Here is a 21,663-nt window from a genome sequence, read left to right as displayed (position 1 = left end):
ATAATACTTTCATATAACTTTTGTCATCAATACAGATCGATACATTAATGAATTGCAATGCATTCAATATTACTTATGCAGAAATCAATATGTTTTGCTCACAGAAATATACAGCTAAGTGTTCAACATCTTCGATAAGCACTTTTAAAGTTTTTCTGTCAACATTTTCAATGACATCAGGTTGAGAGTCGTGAAGATCTAAAACCCAATCCAAAATAGCTTCTTCATGCATTAAATCGCCATCGTATATAGTTCGAAATTTATGCCTGTAAAATGCTAGCGCTGGTAAAGATGTTAAATCATATTCTTTTTCAATGCCTTCATCTGAGGTTTTTACAAAGTCAATATCTTTCTCTTCACATTCATCGTCAATATTTTCCAATTCAGACAGAATTTTTTGAGATTTTTTATCACCTTCTTTATCTGAAAATAAAAAAAAATGTATTATATAGATTCATATACCTGTTTTACAAAACATTTCAATCGCAAAATTTAACAAATGTTCCGTACAGAAAAATACAACAATGTGATCATTTTCTTCTAATATTTTTTCTAACATTCTTGTGTTTACTTCCTCAATTTTTCCGGGAATTTCCAGGGTATCTTCATCTGTTAACCACGATAGGACTTCATCTTCATCTTCAATATCACCTAAAAATTGACAAAAAATAAAAAAAATAAAAGTATTTATCGATTTTTTGTATGATTATTAAATTAATAAAAAAATTGGATATGGCCAACCTATGACTTTATCTACATATAAATATGTATAATTGAGGAATGTAAGTATCAAAAACAAAATTCTCTAATGACTCGCACATTGTACATCCCGGCTATGAGAGATTTCTTGGTAGGCGATTGAGATACAGAAAACATACATAGATAAAGTAAATGTGTTACCTTTATATACAAGAGGATCTTTATTTCTGAAGAAAACAAGCGCTGGGAAGTTTTTGATTCCATTTTTCTTAGCTACTGTCGTATCCTCAGTTGTAACAAAAATGATTCCGGTTTCATCTAGTTCATCATCAATATTTTCTAATTCATCCAAAATATTGTCACAATGCTCTCCTTCCTCACATTTTCCACCTAAATATAATTGCAATTTTGTTTAATGGAAACATATGAACATATTTTTGTATTTTACACCAAGAATATTTGGGACGCATACATATTGAAATCCAAGAAATATATTAACTATACTAATACGTACTGAAGTATACAACCACATATTCATGTTCTTCAATAAGGTCTTTTAAAATTTCATCTGTAACTTCTTCTATGGTCGCAGTATTTTTTTGTTTGATCAACCAGTCCAAAACTTCGTCTTCGTTCATAAGATCTCCTTCATATATAGCAGGAATTTTATCTTCAAAATAAACTAATGTGGGTAAATGGTCGATGCCATACTCTTTTGCTTCAGCATCATTATCCATACGAACTATGACAATTCCTTCTTTTTCCAATTCATCATCAATGTTTTCAAGTTCATTTAAGATTCTAATGTCCTGTTTGTCATCTTTGTCATCTGCAATAAGAGTGGTTGAAATTTTATGATAGTGTGATATTAAAATAAATACATTTATAGATATATGCAGTTATTATTTTTGATTACATGTTTGTTATAAATAACAAAGTATGAAAAAGTTGCTTTTTTTTAGATCAGGGTAATTCTGTATAAACTAGTTTTGAGCCCGTTGATTTCAACGGGTGGTTTCGGAAAGGATTTGATACACGAATTAAAATAAAGTTTTATGTTTTATATGAGGGGTATAAAAGCAAAGGTGCCTATGTCCACATAGGACATAGGCACTTTTGCTTTTATACCCCTCATATAAAGAAACAGGTTGTGTTCGATGCGCTATCCTCTTTTTTTTCAAATATCGTTAAAATATAATTAATTTAATATTAATAATAAATAAATAATATTTTAAATAATTTAATTTAACAAAAAGCTGAAAACCTTGCGAAATAAAATTATATGCACTTACTCTTATATGAACACATTCGTGAAAATGATTTTAATCAAGAGGTTAACGTAAATATTTGGTCGTGTTATAAAAAAACTTCGGTCATTGACCTCGCAACCTTGAATAATAATATAGGTCGAAAACTTGGTTACATTATTTATTTATTTTTAATACCCAAGCATACCACAGTGTCTTTACAGGTCACCCCGATATGACAATGTGGCCAGATTATGTGTCATTTATAACACATTCCTTGAGAGAGGCCGTGTTTCCCTTGGCGTCTAGAGCAAGACATCACGGGTTCGAAACCCAAGTTGGTATATTTCGAAATTCATTTTATTTTTCGAATATCGTTAAAATATAATTAATTTTAATTAAAAAATATCTATTTAATTGTTTAATATGAAAACAAAAAAAAATGGTTCAAAACCTCGCTAAATAAAATTATTATAATTACGTTAAGTTTAGGCTTTTTATCGACTCATCATTATTTTCGGCGAGAGTTAGGACACACACACACACACACACACACACAGATTACCGTCTTTATATATATGATACATATAATGAAATTAAAATTATTATTACGTGTATGCTATGTGACTAATTATATCGCTTAAGCTTTTGTTTTTTATGAATTTTATGTATTAATATGTATTTCATTTTTGTTTAGTTAATTAGTTTTTTCTTTTCTGTTATATTTTTGACCATTGTGGCGAATTAGAAATTCCTGTAATGCCACAATGGTCCAAACTTAAAAAAAAAAATAAAAATCAATATAGTGTCTTACAGAATATAACAGCTAAATAAGGCGAAGTTTCTAAAAGCTTTTCCATCATTTCATCGGTAACTTCTGGAATTTCACTATGTCTCTTTTGATGAAGAAGCCAACCGAGTAATTCGTCCTCTTTCATCAAGTCCCCTTCGTAGATATGAGGAATACGCTTTTCGAAAAACACAATTGTTGGTATGGTTTCGATACCATATTCTTTAGCTTCCTTATCGTCATCGATTTTAACGAAAGCAATGTCATTTTGGTCGCACTCATCATCTATATTTTCTAATTCTGCTAAGACTTTTTGACTTTTTTTCTGATCTTTGTCATCTAAAATACACATAGAATATGTTATGAATAGTAAAATAAAACTATTTATAGTTAAACATATGTAGGAGTTAACTAAACTAAATAATATCTTACAAAACATGACAGCAACGTAAGGCATTTTTTCAATGATTATATCCAACATCTCGTCAGTTATATCTTCTATTTCATCACTTTCACTTTGAGTTCGTAGCCATTCTAATAATTTGTCTTCGTCCTCTAAGTTTCCTTCGTAAATAGTAGGAATTCCTTTTTCAAAATACAGCAAGGATGGTATTTTTTCTATACCATATTCTTCAGCTTCTTCTACATTATCAATTTTGACAAATATAATACCCAAAGTATCACATTCATCGTCGATATTTTCCAATTCGTTTAAAACTTTTTGTGATTTTCTATCGTTATTATCATCTGAAAAAAATAAATTAGTTTGTCATTCATTCTTGTATAGCACATGAATAACGGAATGTGTCAATGTATACTAACAGAATAATACAGCCATTGTTTTTCCTTCTTTAATGAGCCGATCTAGCATTTCGTCGGTGACATCTTCGATTTCATCCTTTTCTAATTGACTAACAAGCCATTCCAGTATTTCATCTTCATCTTCGAGATCCCCTGATAGGTTTTAAGTGAAACACATAATTAATGTCAATCAAAAATCGAATACGAATATAAACCGATTACCGAAGTTATTACCATCATACATATTTGGAATTTCCTTTTCAAAATATACGATTGCTGGTACTGAATCAATGCCAAAATTTTTGGCAGCATCTTCGTCATCTATCTTCACAAATTGAATACCGTGCTTGTCACAATCGTCGTCTATTTTTTCCAACTCTCCCAATACAGTCATGGAATCTTCATCTCCATGATCATCTGCAATTTATAAATAATTCAATTATATGTACATATGTTACGTTTCAAAAAAGAAGTACGGTTACGATGATAACTCTTCTTACAAAACAAAACTACTAAGTTATCAATGTTGCCAATGAGTGTGTTCAGAGTTTTCGCAGTGACATCTTCAATGACGTCTTCTTCGTCACCAGTTGATTTGTTTGCAACCAACCATTCTAATACATCTTCTTCTCGGCTTAGTTCACCTTTGTTTAATTATAAAAAAATCATTAGACAGTTTGGATTTTGATCAAAAACTTACAAAATTGTACATTCTAATGAACCAACTTTCATATATGATGGGAATCTGGTGCCTGTAGTAAACGAGCTTGGGCAGATCACCGAGGTTGTACTCTTCGGCCAGTTCTTCGTCGTGTATTTTGACAAATCCAATGCCAAGCTGATCGGCCTCATCATCAATATTCTCCAATTCCTGTAAGGCCTTGGAGCATTTTTTGCATTCTGGTTTGTCTGGCGCAAACATTTGCAAACACAGTTAAAACAAAAAAAATAGCTCAGAGTTGTTATAACTTCCAAGTGAATAAAAATATGTGTGCCGCTAAAGCAAACATTGAAACAAAATAAGTAGGTACACCATAACATCTAAAGCAGGGGATTCTTCGAGACAAAGCGAAGGGGTGAAATTTTCGATTGATAATTCATAAATAATAAGTATGTACATACATCGTGTTAGTTATGGAGAATAAGCGATAAGGCGTATTTGAATAGGAATCCTGATGCATGTCGATTACTACCAAAACTATTTCCATTGAATGTCTACGAATGTGAATGTGAATTTAAAGACCACAGATAATATCAGTATTACGGACGATCATTGTGAAAATCAACACGTGGTTTTCCGACTCGTCTCCATGCCAAGAGTGAAACTAGAAAAAGTGCTGGCTAAGAGCCACACATGGTCGGCCATTGTCACCTTTCTCGCAGGTTCAAATATGACATAATTTCGTAGGTTTGGCTATAGTGTCAATCGTTCGGTACGGAGTCGTGCAAAATGGTTCCACTGAAATAGATCGTGACCAAAATAATGTAGAATTCGTCACCGCGATGCCAGCTGTAATGATACCGATTTAACTTCAACCAAAACCCGGGAATGTACACTACACATGATTTCTTTTAAAATCAAATTTTATTTTTTTTATTATTCGGTGGTTCACGACGCCTGCAAATGAGATCTCTATCGGTTGCCGCGTCCTACATTTTCTCACTAATGGATTTCTTTTAAAAATAAATACCACTAGAACTACATACCTTACATCCACATATTATACTTAGCATTGATATAGAATTTATCATAAAATTGATAATTGTGGAAGCGAAAATTTACTAACTCACTATGTTGATAAGTCGTTGAATAATAACAATGTATATAAATTTAAATATTACACATAATATAGACGAATGACAAAAGATATTTAAAACTATGAAGTAGTTCATCTTATTTTTAATTTTTTTTGCTATATATACTAATTTATTTACTGTTTTTTTCCAGGAAAATGATAAGAGCTTATCATTTAGTTGAAATTTTTAATGGATTTCTGTATATTTTATATGAAATGATTCACGAAATGCACATATAATACTTCCATGGGAAGGATAGTGCTAAAAAGTAGGATTAGAGGAAGTCCTAGAGGGATCAATTTAAGGACCACTATTCGCATACCAGACAGTGATTTTGGCTATTGTCCAGTCGTGGTCAGACCGTTTATACTACATACTATGATTACTGAAATTAACATTCTTCTCAGGAACAATTCATTACGACCGCCTTTTAATGTCGCCGATTCTCCATTATATATATGTATATATATATATATATATATATATATATATATATATATATATATATATATATATATATATATATATATATATATACATATATATATTTATAATGAGATAAGTGTAATGTGTAATATTACATATGTATGTATGTAAAAATAAATGTTTCACGGAGAGAAGCTTATAACACTGCGTCCATTTCATTTGTAGGACGTTGAAAACATAATAAAGCAAAAGGAAGTCGGTGATTTCTCTTGTTAAAAGTATTAACAGTATTGAAGAAAATATAGATTTTTTTTAGACAGGTCTTTCAGTGTTGTGTATGTACAATAGCAAATTATGAAATTTTAAGTTTAGCTATGCTCAAATCATGTTCACCATTAGATTTTTATAATACGTATGTAGCATACCAAAATTTCACAATTTGCTCTTGATATCAGCAAAGTATTATTTAATAAACTGTATGTAGGTTAGTGAAATTTTGTTGAAATTTAGATAAGTTGTGCATAAATAGCTATAGGTGTATCGTGCGTTTAAAAGTGCATTTGCGTTTGTGTGGTGCAGTCTTTAACTATTCCAAGAATCAATCACACCTTTTAATTGAATTAGAAAATTATAATAGATTTATGGTACAGTTTGTGTTAGTCCAGAAGTAAAGCTCATAAATCGGGACATAATTTTCCGCGGGTCTTTTAAATACTTACTGTTTGCCGAACAAGTCTGTGCATTTGGACCTATCGTAAAAAACAAATAAACATACCAATTTGAAATTTGGAAATGTCAATTTTTTCGAAATATTAAAAAAAAACCAAAAAAAATATTTTTAATATGTGTGAAATAGTTCGTGTCGTGTATATAAACGAGTATATTATTAAATGTATCATGTAACGTTCGATCGTATGTAAACACTGGATTATCTTTAGTAGAAATTTGGCTACCGAATAGATAAATAAATAAATCCTGAACATTAACCAAAGACACAATTTACATTACAATATTAACTGTGTTATTTACAACTACTGCAAATACAATTATTTACTATTCTAAATATTAATAAAATAACTGATTTATTATAAATTTACTAAACGATTATTATACAGTAGGTACATGACATCGCTGCAAGAGATTATTATTGGTTAATGAAAATAGAATGATTCATACATTATAGTTTTTACAATTTTCGTAGTAGAAAAAATCGAAAATTGATATTATAATTAAAAATTGAAAATATTTTAACTTACAGAAGAGTACAGCGACATATTCAGTGTCTTCGATGATTTTCGATAATATCTTTTTATTGACCTCTTCTATTCTGTCGGGTCTGTCCATCGCTTCGAGACTGGTAAGAAAATCCAAGACATTATCTTCGTCCATCAAGTCACCTGGATTGAAAATGGTATTACTAACACAGTGATTTTATTTGACTACCATTAGGCAATATTATTGTGTAGATTTTTATGTATAATAAATAGTACATATTAAATAAACATAACAATTTATATATGTAAGTCCAAGTGAACATTTTGTTCGTTCATGAACATAGTAGTTTATTCATATACAAGAACAAATTGACAAATGAACTATTCATTCACAGTTAATTAAGTATCTTCAATCGTTTGTCCCATATACTATGTATGTACATACTGTTATGTACCCCGCTTATCACTCTAGTTCCCACAATATCAAATGTACTTTTCACACGCTCATATACGTGAATAACAAAACCATAAAAATTCCTGTAATAGGATATTCAGATAACACAGGAATGTGCCCAGCCCATATGATAATTTTGGTGGCAGCGGTGGGATGAGTCAATTGGTTTAAATTAAAAATATCCGTGCAAGGATAAGTGAAAGTTTTAAAAAGAGGAAAAATTCCTAAAAAGTGAAAGTGCTAAATAAGATATTAAATCTTAATAAATTTCGTGAACTTAAACATTCCAAAAAACGTAGCTATTCAGATTAGATCTTAGTATCTATCATTCCCGAGGGAATCAGCAATTATTGCTCTTGAGTGAATTAGTGACGTTCGGAAGTACAGTTCAGTTTTAATAAAAATAAAAATAATAATTTTAAACCAACGGCGAAAAAACGTAGCAGTTACGGCGGATTCTACATCCTACAACCTCGCAAGGACCTTCCCAGATTTTCGAGACCAAGAACAACCAACATCAATATGGAAATTGTATTAGTGTAAGTCTTCTGATACTTCACACATTACACGAACACACACAATATAAACTTAGCTGCTGATATTTAAATTCTAAGAATGCCTCCTAAAAAGGATAGTGAAGGTGAAGTTGTGATTCAAGAAGTAATAGACTTCAACACACTCACTAAATTCATAAAAAGGTATGATGGTAGTTCAATACCATTGTACGAATTCATCGATGACTGTGAGAATGCTCTCATATTAGCATCGGATTCCCAACGTAAAATATTATTAAATTACATTGTATCTCAAATTACGGGATCTGCAAGAATAATTATATCGAATATAAATACTAGAGATTTCAATAGTATAAAAGAAGCGCTTGTTAGAAATTATAGTCCCCATAAAAATTACTCTATATTATTATTGGAACTTCAACAATTGAAGCAACGACATGACGAAGACGTAACTAAATTTATGAATCGTATTCAAACCGCTGCCACCAAAATTATCATATGGGCTGGGCACATTCCTGTGTTATCTGAATATCCTATTACAGGAATTTTTATGGTTTTGTTATTCACGTATATGAGCGTGTGAAAAGTACATTTGATATTGTGGGAACTAGAGTGATAAGCGGGGTACATAACAATACATATGCTTACCCTAGGTTGTAATATATTAAAAATTAGCGGAAGCGGATATTATAGCAACGCCGTAATGTGTTTTCCATAGAATTTCCCTTTTAAATATTTGGCGTTTTGACATCTCAAATGTTTTGACAGCTCAAAAGTTTTGAGAGATAAAAAAAATATGTGACACCTGGTGAGTCTATTTGAAGATAACTTTTACTGTTAGCACTAAAACCAAGTTCATGTATGAACAAAATAATTTTTTTATTAACGAACTGGAGTGAATATTTGGACTGTAACATACATAAATATATGCTCATACAAATTATACATACATAATTACTATTTGTCAATAAATTTACTTCGCTTGAGGTATTTATTTGTGTGATAAGAATTTGCTTTTTTCTTGAATGTTAATTTTTATTTACATATGTTTTTATTCCAAACTCGTTAAAGAATGTCGATTCAACACTTACGTACATGAATCATAAGAAAATTTTATGGAAAACGTGGATTTTTCCTTATAGTATGTATTCTAAGATGATCAAAAGAATAAGATTAGCCATTTATTAAAGCCGGCGATGAAATAAAAATAAATAATATTTATTTGCGGTATACTTGCGAGCAAAAATACTCAATTTTATCATAGGATTAAGTTTTCTTGTTTTTTAACATGTAGACAAATTATACTGATGAGATTCTAATTGGTGAGATAATGACGGGATTGTTTTATTTTGTTATGTGGAAAAATCGACCGAATTTTGCACAAAATTTTCCTTTCACTGAAACAATAGTTGAATATTCAAATTAATAGATAGGTACTTACCATCGTATATAATCGGCTCCTTCTCACGGAAGTACGTGAGGGCGGGGAACGTTTTGATGCCGTAGTGCTTGGCGAGGCGCTTGTCATTGATCTTGACGAAATCAACACCAAACGTGTCCGTGTCATCGTCTATCTTTTCAAGTTCTGCAAGCACCTTGTCACAAGTCACACAACTACGTGCGTCTAAAACACAAATGAAACATGTTAAAACCAACTTAATCAAAGATCCTCCACGTTACTGATACCATACATGAATATATGTATGTATGTATATATTTGTGTATTTATATGGAATATAACTTAGTGTGTTTTTATTTTATCTATGTACGTAGTAACAATTGATGAAGTTTTGCGATCATGCGAAAAATCACGTTTTCATGATCTAGTTTTATATATATATTCATCAAATAAAAACATGTATCAATATAGTTTCTCTTTACAATTTTGTTTACATGATTTTACTTGTCGTGATATTCTGACAAAACCTTCAGGTGCAAGGAGGTTGGGGATGATTGAACCGATAATTATAATTCTGAACACGACATTAACAAAATTTTATGAAAACAATCGCCGTTATTAAACAGCATGAAACTAAACTGTATTTTTTATAGAGCAGCACGTTTACTATCAGTCTAAACTAAAACAATGAAGTGTATACAAATGGACACTCGATATTTTCATTTAGGTTTTGAGTAGTTTAAGGTGTTTCTGTCATTTTTTATACATTCCATCCATTATGGCTAAAGTTCTAAGTTCCAAAGTTCAATAATCCATAAAGGTCAAGTAGTAGGCTAAAATTTGCATTTACATAATAATTATAATAATCAGAATTTGGTGGATAGGATACTTTAATCCACAAAAATGGTTTACTATTGTCAATCTGTTTTTGCTCCCTTGCTTTGTTGGATAATAGTAATTGCCAATAGTGAACCATTTTTTGTGGGTTAAATATTTTTAAATATATTTTTTTTAAATATTTTTTTAGTTAAATATTTTTGTGGGTTATCATCCTGACCGCCGAAGTCTGATGATAATAATAGTGAATATTAATAATTTTATGTTCAATTATGTTAGTCATCCACGAAGATGCAAACTGTTACTTTTTACAACCACAGCAGGAGTACCACGGGGGAGCGTAATAGGACTTATTCTATTTATGATTTATACTGCCGACATCCTGACAAGAGAAGAAACATTCATGATTGATATCACTGGGCAAATCGCAAACAGAGGTGGTTGAAAACGTACAGTGTGCACTCAACCGATGGACCACAGATTGGAAGATTTGTGAAGAAGAAGTGAACGAGCTCATATCAATTCAAGTCACATTTACGCTGCGACGAAAAAATATCAACCTTCAGACTTCAATCAACAGGGTTCAAATTCCATAGGATAATTCAGCCAAACATTAAGAATTGCACTTCTATTCAAGGCGTACATGGAAGTATAAACTAAAGTATATCCAAATTAAACGAAGAAAGATGTACTAGCAAATAGGAAGACAATCTAAATTAGACATATACTGCAAAAATATATACCAAGGCATTATTAAGCCAGTATGGACGTATGGCATACAACTGTGCGGGTTTAATAAGCTATCCAATATTGAATGTGTACAATGATACCAAAATAAATTTATGGGAATCATCACAGATGCAAATCGCTTCGTGACAAATGCAGAGATAAACAAGGACCTAAAATTTCAGGAAAAAATAGATGTAAAACACGAAGAGAGACTACATCAACGGAGGTTATAAGGTTTTTAAATACAACTTACCAATTGAGACGCTTGAAAAGAAGAAAAGAATCTTTACAATTTGGTAGTCTGAATGTGAGAGATTCAGAAGAGTAATTTGTAATATTGGGGGATGGAGTAATTATTCAGTAGTACCCACACATGACCGGAAGAATAGATATATAGGTATTATTGGAGATGATTTATCACAGGTAGATAGCACCAGAAAAAAATTATTAATGATGAGTTTGAAGTTACCAATAAATTTATTATATTATATGAAGATATGCATTTATATATTTTGATGAAATATTAAATTAAATTCATGATAAGATACATATATACATACATACATATGTACATGCATACATATATAACGTTGAAAACGAGGTGATAATCGTAAAGGAAACGCGTTAATACCTCAGCTGCCCTGATCTATTCCTGGATCGTTCTGAGTGCAATTTTCAGTCTTGACCTGTTTTTACAGCTTCAGAGCAAACAGTATTTTTCATTGTTTTCAAATATATTAATTATTATTGTTAAAATAATTTTATATGATTTTGTTATTTTAATTGGAATAGCAAAACATCTAGCTCAATCTCTGATTTCCTCGTTAATGTGATATGATATTATGCCCCAAATATAATATGAGACGAGAAATATGTTAAAGAATCGGGAGACCTGATTCCGAGAAAATCAGCAAATAGCAAATAAAAAAAAACAATATATGTAATGAAGAGATTAGGGAAAGTGTGTGGGTGACCACCTAAATAGCAATAGAAGGTGGAAAATTTTAAAAGAATCTCATCGATGTTCGACTATAATGACAATTTAAAAATAATACTAGACGGCAAAGATTTAAAACAGTGAAAAAATCTGCTGGTTTGAATTCCAAGCATCGCATGTTCTCAAATTGCGTACATATAAAGAATTTAATTTTGTGCAGAAAATAAAATGCTTTCAATTCAACATAAATAAAATCATAAACAGTACTAATTTAAATCATTTTTCTCGAAACATTTCATTCCTCGGCGTTTGATTTATTTCAGCATTTTTAAAACGTCGAATTTGACATACATCTTGTGTTTTTCAATACGTATGTATGTATGTATATAAAAGCACCTGTAAAATTTATATGAGGAACATAAAATGTATCTGCATTGAACTAACAAATCATGATATGTTTAGCTTTTATGACGAATAAAAACAAAAAAAATAAATTCTTTTTTTAATTTCCAAATCTCAGAATGATATTAAAATTCATTTTTTATTGCTATATATCAAATGAAAACCGATTCAAAATTATATAAATACATACGTACATACATATGTTGCATTATATGAAACACTATTCAATGCTATAGATAAAAACATGTATACATGTATATATTTACTGTGAGAACCGTGAGCTTTTCATGTCAGACTGACAAATAACACTTAATTTTTACAAATGACTTTTCAGTGCGATTTTCCAATTAGTACAATGTTTAAAAAGCGCTTTTCTTTCTCAAACTTTCCAACAATTGGATAAAATATAGGCGATTTAAGCAGTTCATTGCATAAGTTCATCTTTTTTCCCTTTAAAGTGTAGTTCTGTCAATTGAGCCAGTGTTGGGAGTTGTAAAAGTCGAGTAAAGCAGAGGCGTGCAGGCGACCTTTTTAGGAGATGGGCGCACTGAGAATAGAGCGGCTGGGACGCCCACAGCCCGGGACTTCTTAGTACCACAGATTGTGAACCATTGGCATGCGAACGCCATTTAAAAGCATCTAATTTTTGAGGCATTAATTAAGAATTCGAATTAGTCGGGAAGATCTAAAAAATTTTTTTTTAACAATCAGTATTGCCGTTAAATTTTTACAATAAGACGAATGATTAGCACTGTTAAATTTAAAATACCGTTAATTTTTTGTCAATTGATTAATTAATTCTACATTGATATATTAATATGAATTACATTTAATTGAAATGTAATAAAATAATAAAAATAATTCGTAATGAAATAATGGAAATGCATCTCAACTGCATAGTTTTGTATAGACAACAAATGTGTGGAAATGTGTAACGCTGGAAGATTATTTTAGGTTAGTGGGCCAATGGTTGTGAAACCCTGACCTTCTAGTGGATAATCTGAAACACTAACCGATGTTGGCAGACGTCTTCGAAACAAAAAGATATTTGTTAATCGCCGGTCCAGTTCAGTGACTCTCAACGCATGAAATGTAATCATAGTGTGATTCTTTTCAATATAGATTTTTCAGCTAAATCGAATATATTGAAGTAAATTTTTCGTCAACCACAAAAAAAACTCGAGTTAAGCGGGTGATATTGACTAATTATTATCGAAAAATATTGTAATATAGTAAGTTTTGAGCTTTGAAAGTATGCATTGACTTGGTGATTATAAGTTGAAGTGATTTCAAAACGAGCTTTATGATAAGGAATCAACGTGTATCTTACATTATTGGAATTACGATTACTATTTGAATTGCTTTAATCCGACTATACAAAGTACATGGGGGGAGGGGGGTCCAAATGCATAGAATGCACTAGCACACGTCGAGAAGTCGTTTCAGAAATAGATTCACAAGTTTTGCAAGGGACGTGCGTCTATCCGTTGCATTGCTGGCGGCTCAAAGCCATCAGCTGCTTGACACTTTACAACGGTCAACGTTTCATAGTACTAATAAAATCAAATGTATAATTAATTATCTTTGATAAAATACTTAACCAATTATTAATTACCACAAAATTGTCAAATATCAAAAAGAAAATGTTAATTATTATGTTGAAAACAAACTTATTATGTTGGTTTCAAGTAAAATGTAGCATGAAATGCATCAGTGTCAAATTTAATTGGTCATGGTATACATATGTATTATACATGTTGTATTCAACAAATGTAATATACATGTTTTCGATCAAAAGTTTTAAAGAATTCTTTGTGAAAAGACTTAGTAATTACAAATAATTAGTATTTTAATGATTGTAACATTTTTTTCGTGTAGTAAAAGAAACTTTACAGTATTAACAGTAGGTAAAATATACATACATACATATGTATATATGTACATATATGTATATGTATTGTTAATTTTGCACGTTTGTTTTTAGATTGTAAAATTTTGCTCTTGTTCTTATTTTGCTACATTATGAACATGTGTATGTACATACAATACAAAAAAAAAACATTAAAAACTATACTAGTCACAAAAGTAAATAGGTTGAACTTTTGATCACTTGCATACATACATATATGTATGTGCAAATTATATTGATGACCAAAATGAGCAATATGGCAATGTATGAAAACGATCGAATAAGAGGCAAACTTTTTCCTGAATTGTAATCGTAAGTGAAACGCAAAGGAGGTATGTAAAAAATACTCTTTCTATTTCAATATTCATGAAGAATTTAAGTAATTTTTGAGCGTAATAGAAAATAAAAGCTCAGTGCGCATATGCCCAAAAATTGTAAAAACTGCAATCTGTGAAATGAGACTCGATACTAGTTTGAATATAAGACGCAATTTTGAAATTTAGTAAAATCGACGAGTAAAATAATATTGTGTAATATCTAGTATTACTATAATACATTATCTTTTAATGAAAATTTTGGCCGACAGTGTACTTATTCACATCGTTGGCATCGTTAATCCCATTTTAAATATCATAAAACACGCAAAAATTATCATTTTAGGCGAAGCAAGGATTTTCAGAATTATATTATTTGATTTTGAATATTATTAAATTTTAACTGAAAGCCGACTGTTTTTTATTTAATTTACTCTTCGTATTATAATTAACAAATGCAATTATTGTAACAATATGGTCAAGCTATTTTATTGTTGCGATCAATTGATGAAAATAGCTACATACATATATAAACATACATATACATATATACAAATATGCGCCAAACCCCAAATGCACCTTCCTGTTCCACATAATTATTACAGAGATACATGTAAATCTAAACAATATCTGACATCTATGGTCAGATGTGTATATGTATATGTATATGCAGTATCAATAATTATTTTCAGTAGTATTGAGGAAAAAATAGCTAAATTTATGTAGAGCAACCATCATTCACAAAAAAATCTTAACAGAATAAATAGTTGGGATATAACTTGGCGTTTGAGCTTTTCTACGAAACTGGCTACATTCTAATACATTACAATATATATATATATATATATATATATATATATATATATATATATATATATATATATATATATATATATATATATATATATATATATATATATATATATATATATATATATATATATAAGCTGAAAAACGTGGACGAAAAATCACTCAAACTCGTTTATCAAAAGTCGGCCAGCACGGAATAAAATCGGTACATGTCACACACCACGTGGTCCGTCGTTTTGTAATTTTATAGGACGAATAAAAAATATTTTCAAGAATTCGAACAGTTAAGTCGCAAAATTTGGAAAATTTCCAATGTCATATCAACACGCTGGCTCGTTTCAAAAATTGAATACTTTACGACAAAAATTTTAATTGCACAATCAGTTATAATGTGATAATACTGAAAGCTCGAGGTTTCAGCTGTTGCGTTAAGGTCACCGTGTGTGTGGTTGCAAGTTTCCAGAGATCTTCCGAAACCACATAATGAGTTGCAGCCGTGTCACATCGCATAACGATGTCAAGGTTCCCATGAAAACCCTAATTTTAGAGGAATAACTAGCGCCACTCTGATTCATAGGGTCAAGTCTGCCCGTGTGGACAGACTTCTATCGCCCACAGTTTTATTAACGATTTGGAATCATTCCAATGAAAATGCTTGGGAAAAGCTCGTTTCAACACAATACCAGCTCTGTTATTCGAAAAGCTGGGACTTCGACAACAGAGAATTTACCCTTTGCACATGGATTTTTCTCGTCTAAATATGGAAAGGGATATTTAAGATCTTCGAAATGTGGTGCTGGAGCTTTTACCTTGCCCATCCCATGGACTGCAAGATGCACGAACATATAAAGAGCTGGCAGTTTCAGAGATACTCTTCACAACTAGCAGTTTCAGAAATACTCTTCTGCAGCAGACTAGGCTCGTTTTAGCCGTATCTTCTTTTTACTAATTTGATTATAAAATTGAAAAACAATTGGCTTTCTTTGAACTTATAAAATATTTTATATTCAACTTAATTTTTCTACTCGAAGTAATAATTACTAACTAAAAAATATTACAATTTACGAGGAATGCAGGAAGCCGACTTTCAAGTATCGATGAAAACTCTTTTTCAAAATTTTGTTTTATTCATTTTTATTAATATTAATAATAATAATACTACACATAAAACGTGCCCATTTTGAATAAAATTTTGTAAATTCAATTTAATGTTTTTTTCTTAATATATTTTTCTTCAGCATGCACCTTTTATGAAAATTTGAAAACCTGAAAAGGCTGAAAACCACTGTTCAAGAGCACCATATACCCTCGGGCCGGGCCTGTTTACAACATGTAGAAAAAGGATTCTTTCCTACTTTAGCCATATTGCCAGGAAGAATGTGGATAGTCTAGAAAACCTTGTAGTCACCAGAACACTAGAGCCAATGCAAGCGAGATGAATGTCTCCCATAAGATAGATAGATAAATGGTCAGACCAAATTATAGAACTGATGGAATCATCCCAAAACGCTGCTTTCAACTAGGAACAGGACCGGGAGGAGTGGAGGCGGATCGTCCACCGCATTCTAGACCATAAAAATGACCACGATGGTTATAATTGAGAAAGAAGACAAAATTCAATAGTTCATCTATTATATGCACATAAGTTAAATTTTATTAATAGGGTCAAAATAGCCCTAGATAAAAAATCTAGCATTGATGGTGATGAAAAATTTATTTAAGGTTTCAGCTCAGCCCAAGACCGCAACTGTACGTAAACAGCAGTACGAAAAATATCATTGAGTAGATTCTATATGGACACATTCATATGTATGTGACGTATCCGAAACGACAGAAACCGACACGATCTATTCATATTATACAGCAATACATGTCACCGAAACGTATCAAGCAGAACCGGTTTTCTTTGGCCATTGTGGAATTATTCACGCATGACGTGGCGTCATAGTGGCGAGTACGAGCGTAAACGAGCGGTGCTGTATAGTATGAACAGAAATAGTATTTTACGTGCAGTGCTGTGATATGCTGTGCCTAACTGTTGACGTGCAGTGCTGGATAATATAAACATATTTATTTCTGACTTATTATCTTTACTATTGTCCTTATTTCGGTATTCTATAATCTTCATAAGTTAACATTCTCATAAATTGTTTCAGAATTCTAGTACATTTTAAACTAAATGTTGATATTGATATTTGTTACTTAGTAAACTTTTATATTTGCTTTTTATCCAACTATTATGGGACGATTTAATCTTAATGGAATTATGAAACGTTTTCGCCCTGCAACTTGTCTCCAATTGAAAGTACCGAATTAAAATATTGCACACGAGTCATTAACCGCGCGACCAATAAATCTGAAAATATGCCAAGTGCAGAGCAATAATAATTAATCCGTGCCCATTCACTTCGTCCGATTGATCTTTTCTAATATCAAAAAGAACAGGAAGCTGCTTTCGATATTCGATATTTCGGCCAATCATAATATTTACTTGGTATCTCACCATAAATTGATTTACGATTTCCTACGACTTTATTTCACGTTGCATCTTTACATTTTTCCATGTGCGACTTACGTTCGCGTTCTTTAGCTAAATATTGAGATACATCGACGTTGTAAACGTTATAAAAATTTACGACTTTCCGAAGTGAGTTCTTACGCATAGACCAAGTGGTAGCACGTGGCTTTCGATTTTAATGTAAATTGTATACGTTCATTCTGAAAATATTCAGTTTCGCCTTTAGAAATACGTTTTTAGTTTTTTTTATGAAAATAAACAACAATATTAGATGTTGAGTAAGGTTAAAAAGTGTGTTTCAATAAATATATTAATGCAAACAGTTACAACGCAATTTTTTAAAGTAAACCCTATCTAAATACGAATGAAATAATAATAGCTTACATATATAAATTTGGTCATAATAATTTTTGGAGACGTAAATTTTGAAACACTCATTAATTAATCTGAAATTGTTGATGTATAAGAAAATATTTCTATAAGAAAGCTTATAAAAGCTTTACATTCCGTTCCTTAAATGAATATCACAAGTATAACTAGCGATGTGGACTAGTGGTTAGTATATATGTATGTATGCTTTAGAACATAGTGGTCACGGGTTCGAGTCCCACTGGTTGCTGCTGGCCAGACTTTGGTTTGTGACTCCAGGTCGATCGTTTCCTATCAGAGTTTGCCAAATTATCTGATTTTGATTGAAACAGTTCCTACAAATTGGTAGTCTTTAACCCCCATTTCTCTCAATTTTCGAGCTTTCAGCATCTCGAATTTCACTGATTGGTATAAAAATGCTGCAAATGTCTCCATAAATTTTGAGTATTCCAGCTTCTCAAAATTTGACGGAATATACATATAAAAAAACTGTCTCTGACGCTTTGTTAAAATTATTCTATGTAAAAAAAAATATATATATCGATGTTTGTAATTGGTCAGGAAGGCGCATTGGGGTTTTTATGTAAAATAAAAATTATTTTGTAAAAGTATTTGTTTATATGTAAAATAAAAAAATAAATAAAATAAAATGTATGAGTCATTATATTTGAAAGTGGTTGAAGTCCAATTTTCAGGTCCTTCACAAATTGTTAATTCGGTATGTCCAGAATCTTGGAAAAGCAGAATAAACGCATTACAAGCCACCAGTATTTTTAAATATTATTAAATGCAAAACATGACATTTAATGTTTTGCGAGACATTTCTCGAAATGAAGAAAAGTGGACTTATGCCACTTAAAATTATCTTATACTCATATATAGATATTAAAAAAATCTAAAAAATAATCTACATAGACATGTAAATATATAAAAAAATGTTACTAGATCATCTTGGAAATAAAATCAAAACTAGGTTTAACGTCAACATTACTAAGCTTTTCTTTGTAAATTTTATATACTCAGTAAAATATTAAATTGAAAGTATCTAGAACTTGAAGTGTATCTATTTCACTTTTCCATCCACTCTTTTTGCGGTCTATCGTTGTTTTTATGTGAGTTTAGGACATTTTTTGCATTCTAGAAGAAGGAAAGAATAAAAAAATGTATTGGTGAGACGGAAGAGCGAAAAGTGATGTTGAATCATCAATTTTTCGCATAAAATTGACAATACTAGAAACCGTAAAAATCTCTCGATCTCGAATGAGAACAAGATTAAAACTTTTGGACCACAGTCGATTGCTTTATTGACAGTTACGCCACATTTCAAAACACCACGGGGTGCAAATTATATAACAACATCAACGTAGTTGTCAAAAAGTCAAGACATCAATGTGGGATGTGTAATCAAAGGAATTTCTAAAGAACATTATCTGAAGAACGTCACAATAAAAATCATACTGATAGTTCTTAATTAAAATTCGGGTTGATCTGAATTGTATTTGTAAATACCTATGATGATGCTTACACAATTATATCTATGGAATAAGCAGAAGGAAGATACACATGTGTAGATATATTTGGTCTAATGGGCAGCATATTTTCAATCTAAACTGGATTCATCATGAAGAGGAGTAATTTGGGTTACTTAAAGTCTTAAAACATTCAAGATATGACACTGTTTATTTATGTACATATGTGCATACACAAACGATATATAAGTTCAGAATGAGAAGAGATAGAAAACTACCGACAACTATAAAAATTGAAAAAAGCTCATACGTTCACTGCTAAAATATGATGCAAAAAAAAATTAAAACGTAGAAAAATGTTTTGTTGAATATGGAATACAAATTTGAACAGAATTATTAACTGTTGTTCAAGTAAAAATGCATCCATATAAGAAAACGACGGCCATTATCTAATTCTTGTTGTTTAAATGGAGAGTGTATCTAGATAATAATTAGGTCGATTTATGTAGTATTCAGAATGGTTCAGGAGAGAATATCAAATCTCGAAAGAGACAAATGATTCAAATTTCATGTCGTGAATCTTTCTAGAAGCTTTAGGAATAAGTGTATCATGTTTTCTTCCAATCGGGAGGAAGGCGTTCGGTTGTGGCGAATGAGCCATTCGATAGCGCGACACAATTCTATTGTCGTGCTGGGGCACGCATTGCAGGCAACAAAATAGATTGTTTACCGGGGCGGGGAAGAAAAGCAAGCAACAGGCGGTGTCATTATTGGTGAAAACCGGGTGAAATATTGTCGGGAGCGGGGAGAGCCGGGTAACCGGGCGGCACGGGGTTAAATATAAACCGGAGGACGGTCGCGGCTAAAAGCGTTCCCCAGCCCGAGAGCGCGCGGGAACTTTTCAGGAGAAAAGTCCTCTTTCACGGCCACGCTGAGGACACACTGACATGACGGGGTGGCGGGTGGTGGGTGGTGGGTGGTTGTCCTATGCACAGACGGAGGCAGTCGACATTTGGTTGCACTTACACCAGTATACGGCAACAAAGTCTTTTTCGTTGAGCACGCGCTCCAGCTGCTTGGCGGTGACCTCTTCGATGACGGGTTCTGCTTCTTTGGGGTTGGCTGGTGTGGGGGTGGCTGTGGTCGATTTTTTGTTAGCAGGTTGTGCTTGAGGCGCGAGTAGCAGCAGTAGCAGCAGTGGTAGCAGCAGCGGCCGCAGCGGCCCGCGCGACATGGCGGCGGGAGCGCGGCGCGCCAGGGACTGGGACATCTTTGCCGGGTTGGCGGGACCACACCCACACAGACTCACTGCTCACTCACACCTACGTGGGTTTATCCCAAAGGAATAACAACACCGGACACCGGCTTTCCCAACCGGAAGCGCGTGATCCACCCTGTCTTGCGCCCCCGCCTTCGTGCTCGATTGCAAGCGCGTTCACTTCTTACTGCAACAGCTTACCAAAAGCTATTAGCGATTGCTACTTCACCACTTTTATACACTGTCACTTATAAAGCCCGCTTTAAACGTCCAAAGAATTTGACCCGTAAAGCCCTCAACGAGACGGCTGTCCAGCAATATTGCACAAGAACAATCGCACATAACTGCTCAATCGCACATAACTGCTCTATATAAAAAACCAAACTGTACATGACACGACAACTCGTTCACAGATTTTCCGTAAACCGAGGATGCGCTTCAGGCATTACGTATACGGCCATCTCTTTCTCACTCCGTCTGTTCACCAAGATCTCGTTTACTATGCCATTACGTATGCAGCCATCTCTTTCACAAACCGTCTGTTCACCGATAACAGCGCATCCTCGGTTTACGGAAAATCTGTGAACGAGTTGTCAGGTAACCCCATTATATATATATATATATATATATATATATATATATATATATATATATATATATATATATATATATATATATATATATATATATATATATATATATATATATATATATATACATATCTCATCATCATCATCATCATCATCATCATTTACAGCCATTCACCATC

At 32.0% G+C, this 21,663-nt stretch overlaps 1 protein-coding gene across 3 annotated transcripts in view; it reads right to left on the bottom strand.

The window, feature by feature from the left end:
• Positions 1-21,305, bottom strand: part of hlk (hulk) — a 31,444-nt gene extending 10,139 nt beyond the window's left edge. For all 3 annotated transcript variants that reach the window (XM_077441955.1, XM_077441962.1, XM_077441970.1), the window contains exons 1-14: positions 20,663-21,305; positions 9,385-9,567; positions 7,017-7,157; positions 6,480-6,509; positions 4,264-4,446; positions 4,038-4,181; positions 3,772-3,954; positions 3,559-3,690; positions 3,169-3,483; positions 2,761-3,075; positions 1,214-1,528; positions 901-1,089; positions 511-651; positions 103-423 (exon numbers count right to left, since the gene is read on the bottom strand). In XM_077441955.1, the coding sequence (XP_077298081.1) occupies positions 103-423; positions 511-651; positions 901-1,089; positions 1,214-1,528; positions 2,761-3,075; positions 3,169-3,483; positions 3,559-3,690; positions 3,772-3,954; positions 4,038-4,181; positions 4,264-4,446; positions 6,480-6,509; positions 7,017-7,157; positions 9,385-9,567; positions 20,663-20,906 (2,836 nt within the window). In that variant the 5' untranslated portion in view covers positions 20,907-21,305. The remainder of the gene's footprint in view (positions 1-102; positions 424-510; positions 652-900; positions 1,090-1,213; positions 1,529-2,760; positions 3,076-3,168; positions 3,484-3,558; positions 3,691-3,771; positions 3,955-4,037; positions 4,182-4,263; positions 4,447-6,479; positions 6,510-7,016; positions 7,158-9,384; positions 9,568-20,662) is intronic.
• Between the last annotated feature and the right edge of the window lie 358 nt (positions 21,306-21,663).

Source organism: Arctopsyche grandis, chromosome 1, assembly GCF_051622035.1.
Source record: "Arctopsyche grandis isolate Sample6627 chromosome 1, ASM5162203v2, whole genome shotgun sequence".
In the NCBI taxonomy this organism is placed as follows: domain Eukaryota; kingdom Metazoa; phylum Arthropoda; class Insecta; order Trichoptera; family Hydropsychidae; genus Arctopsyche; species Arctopsyche grandis.
This window is presented reverse-complemented; position numbering and strand designations above follow the sequence as displayed.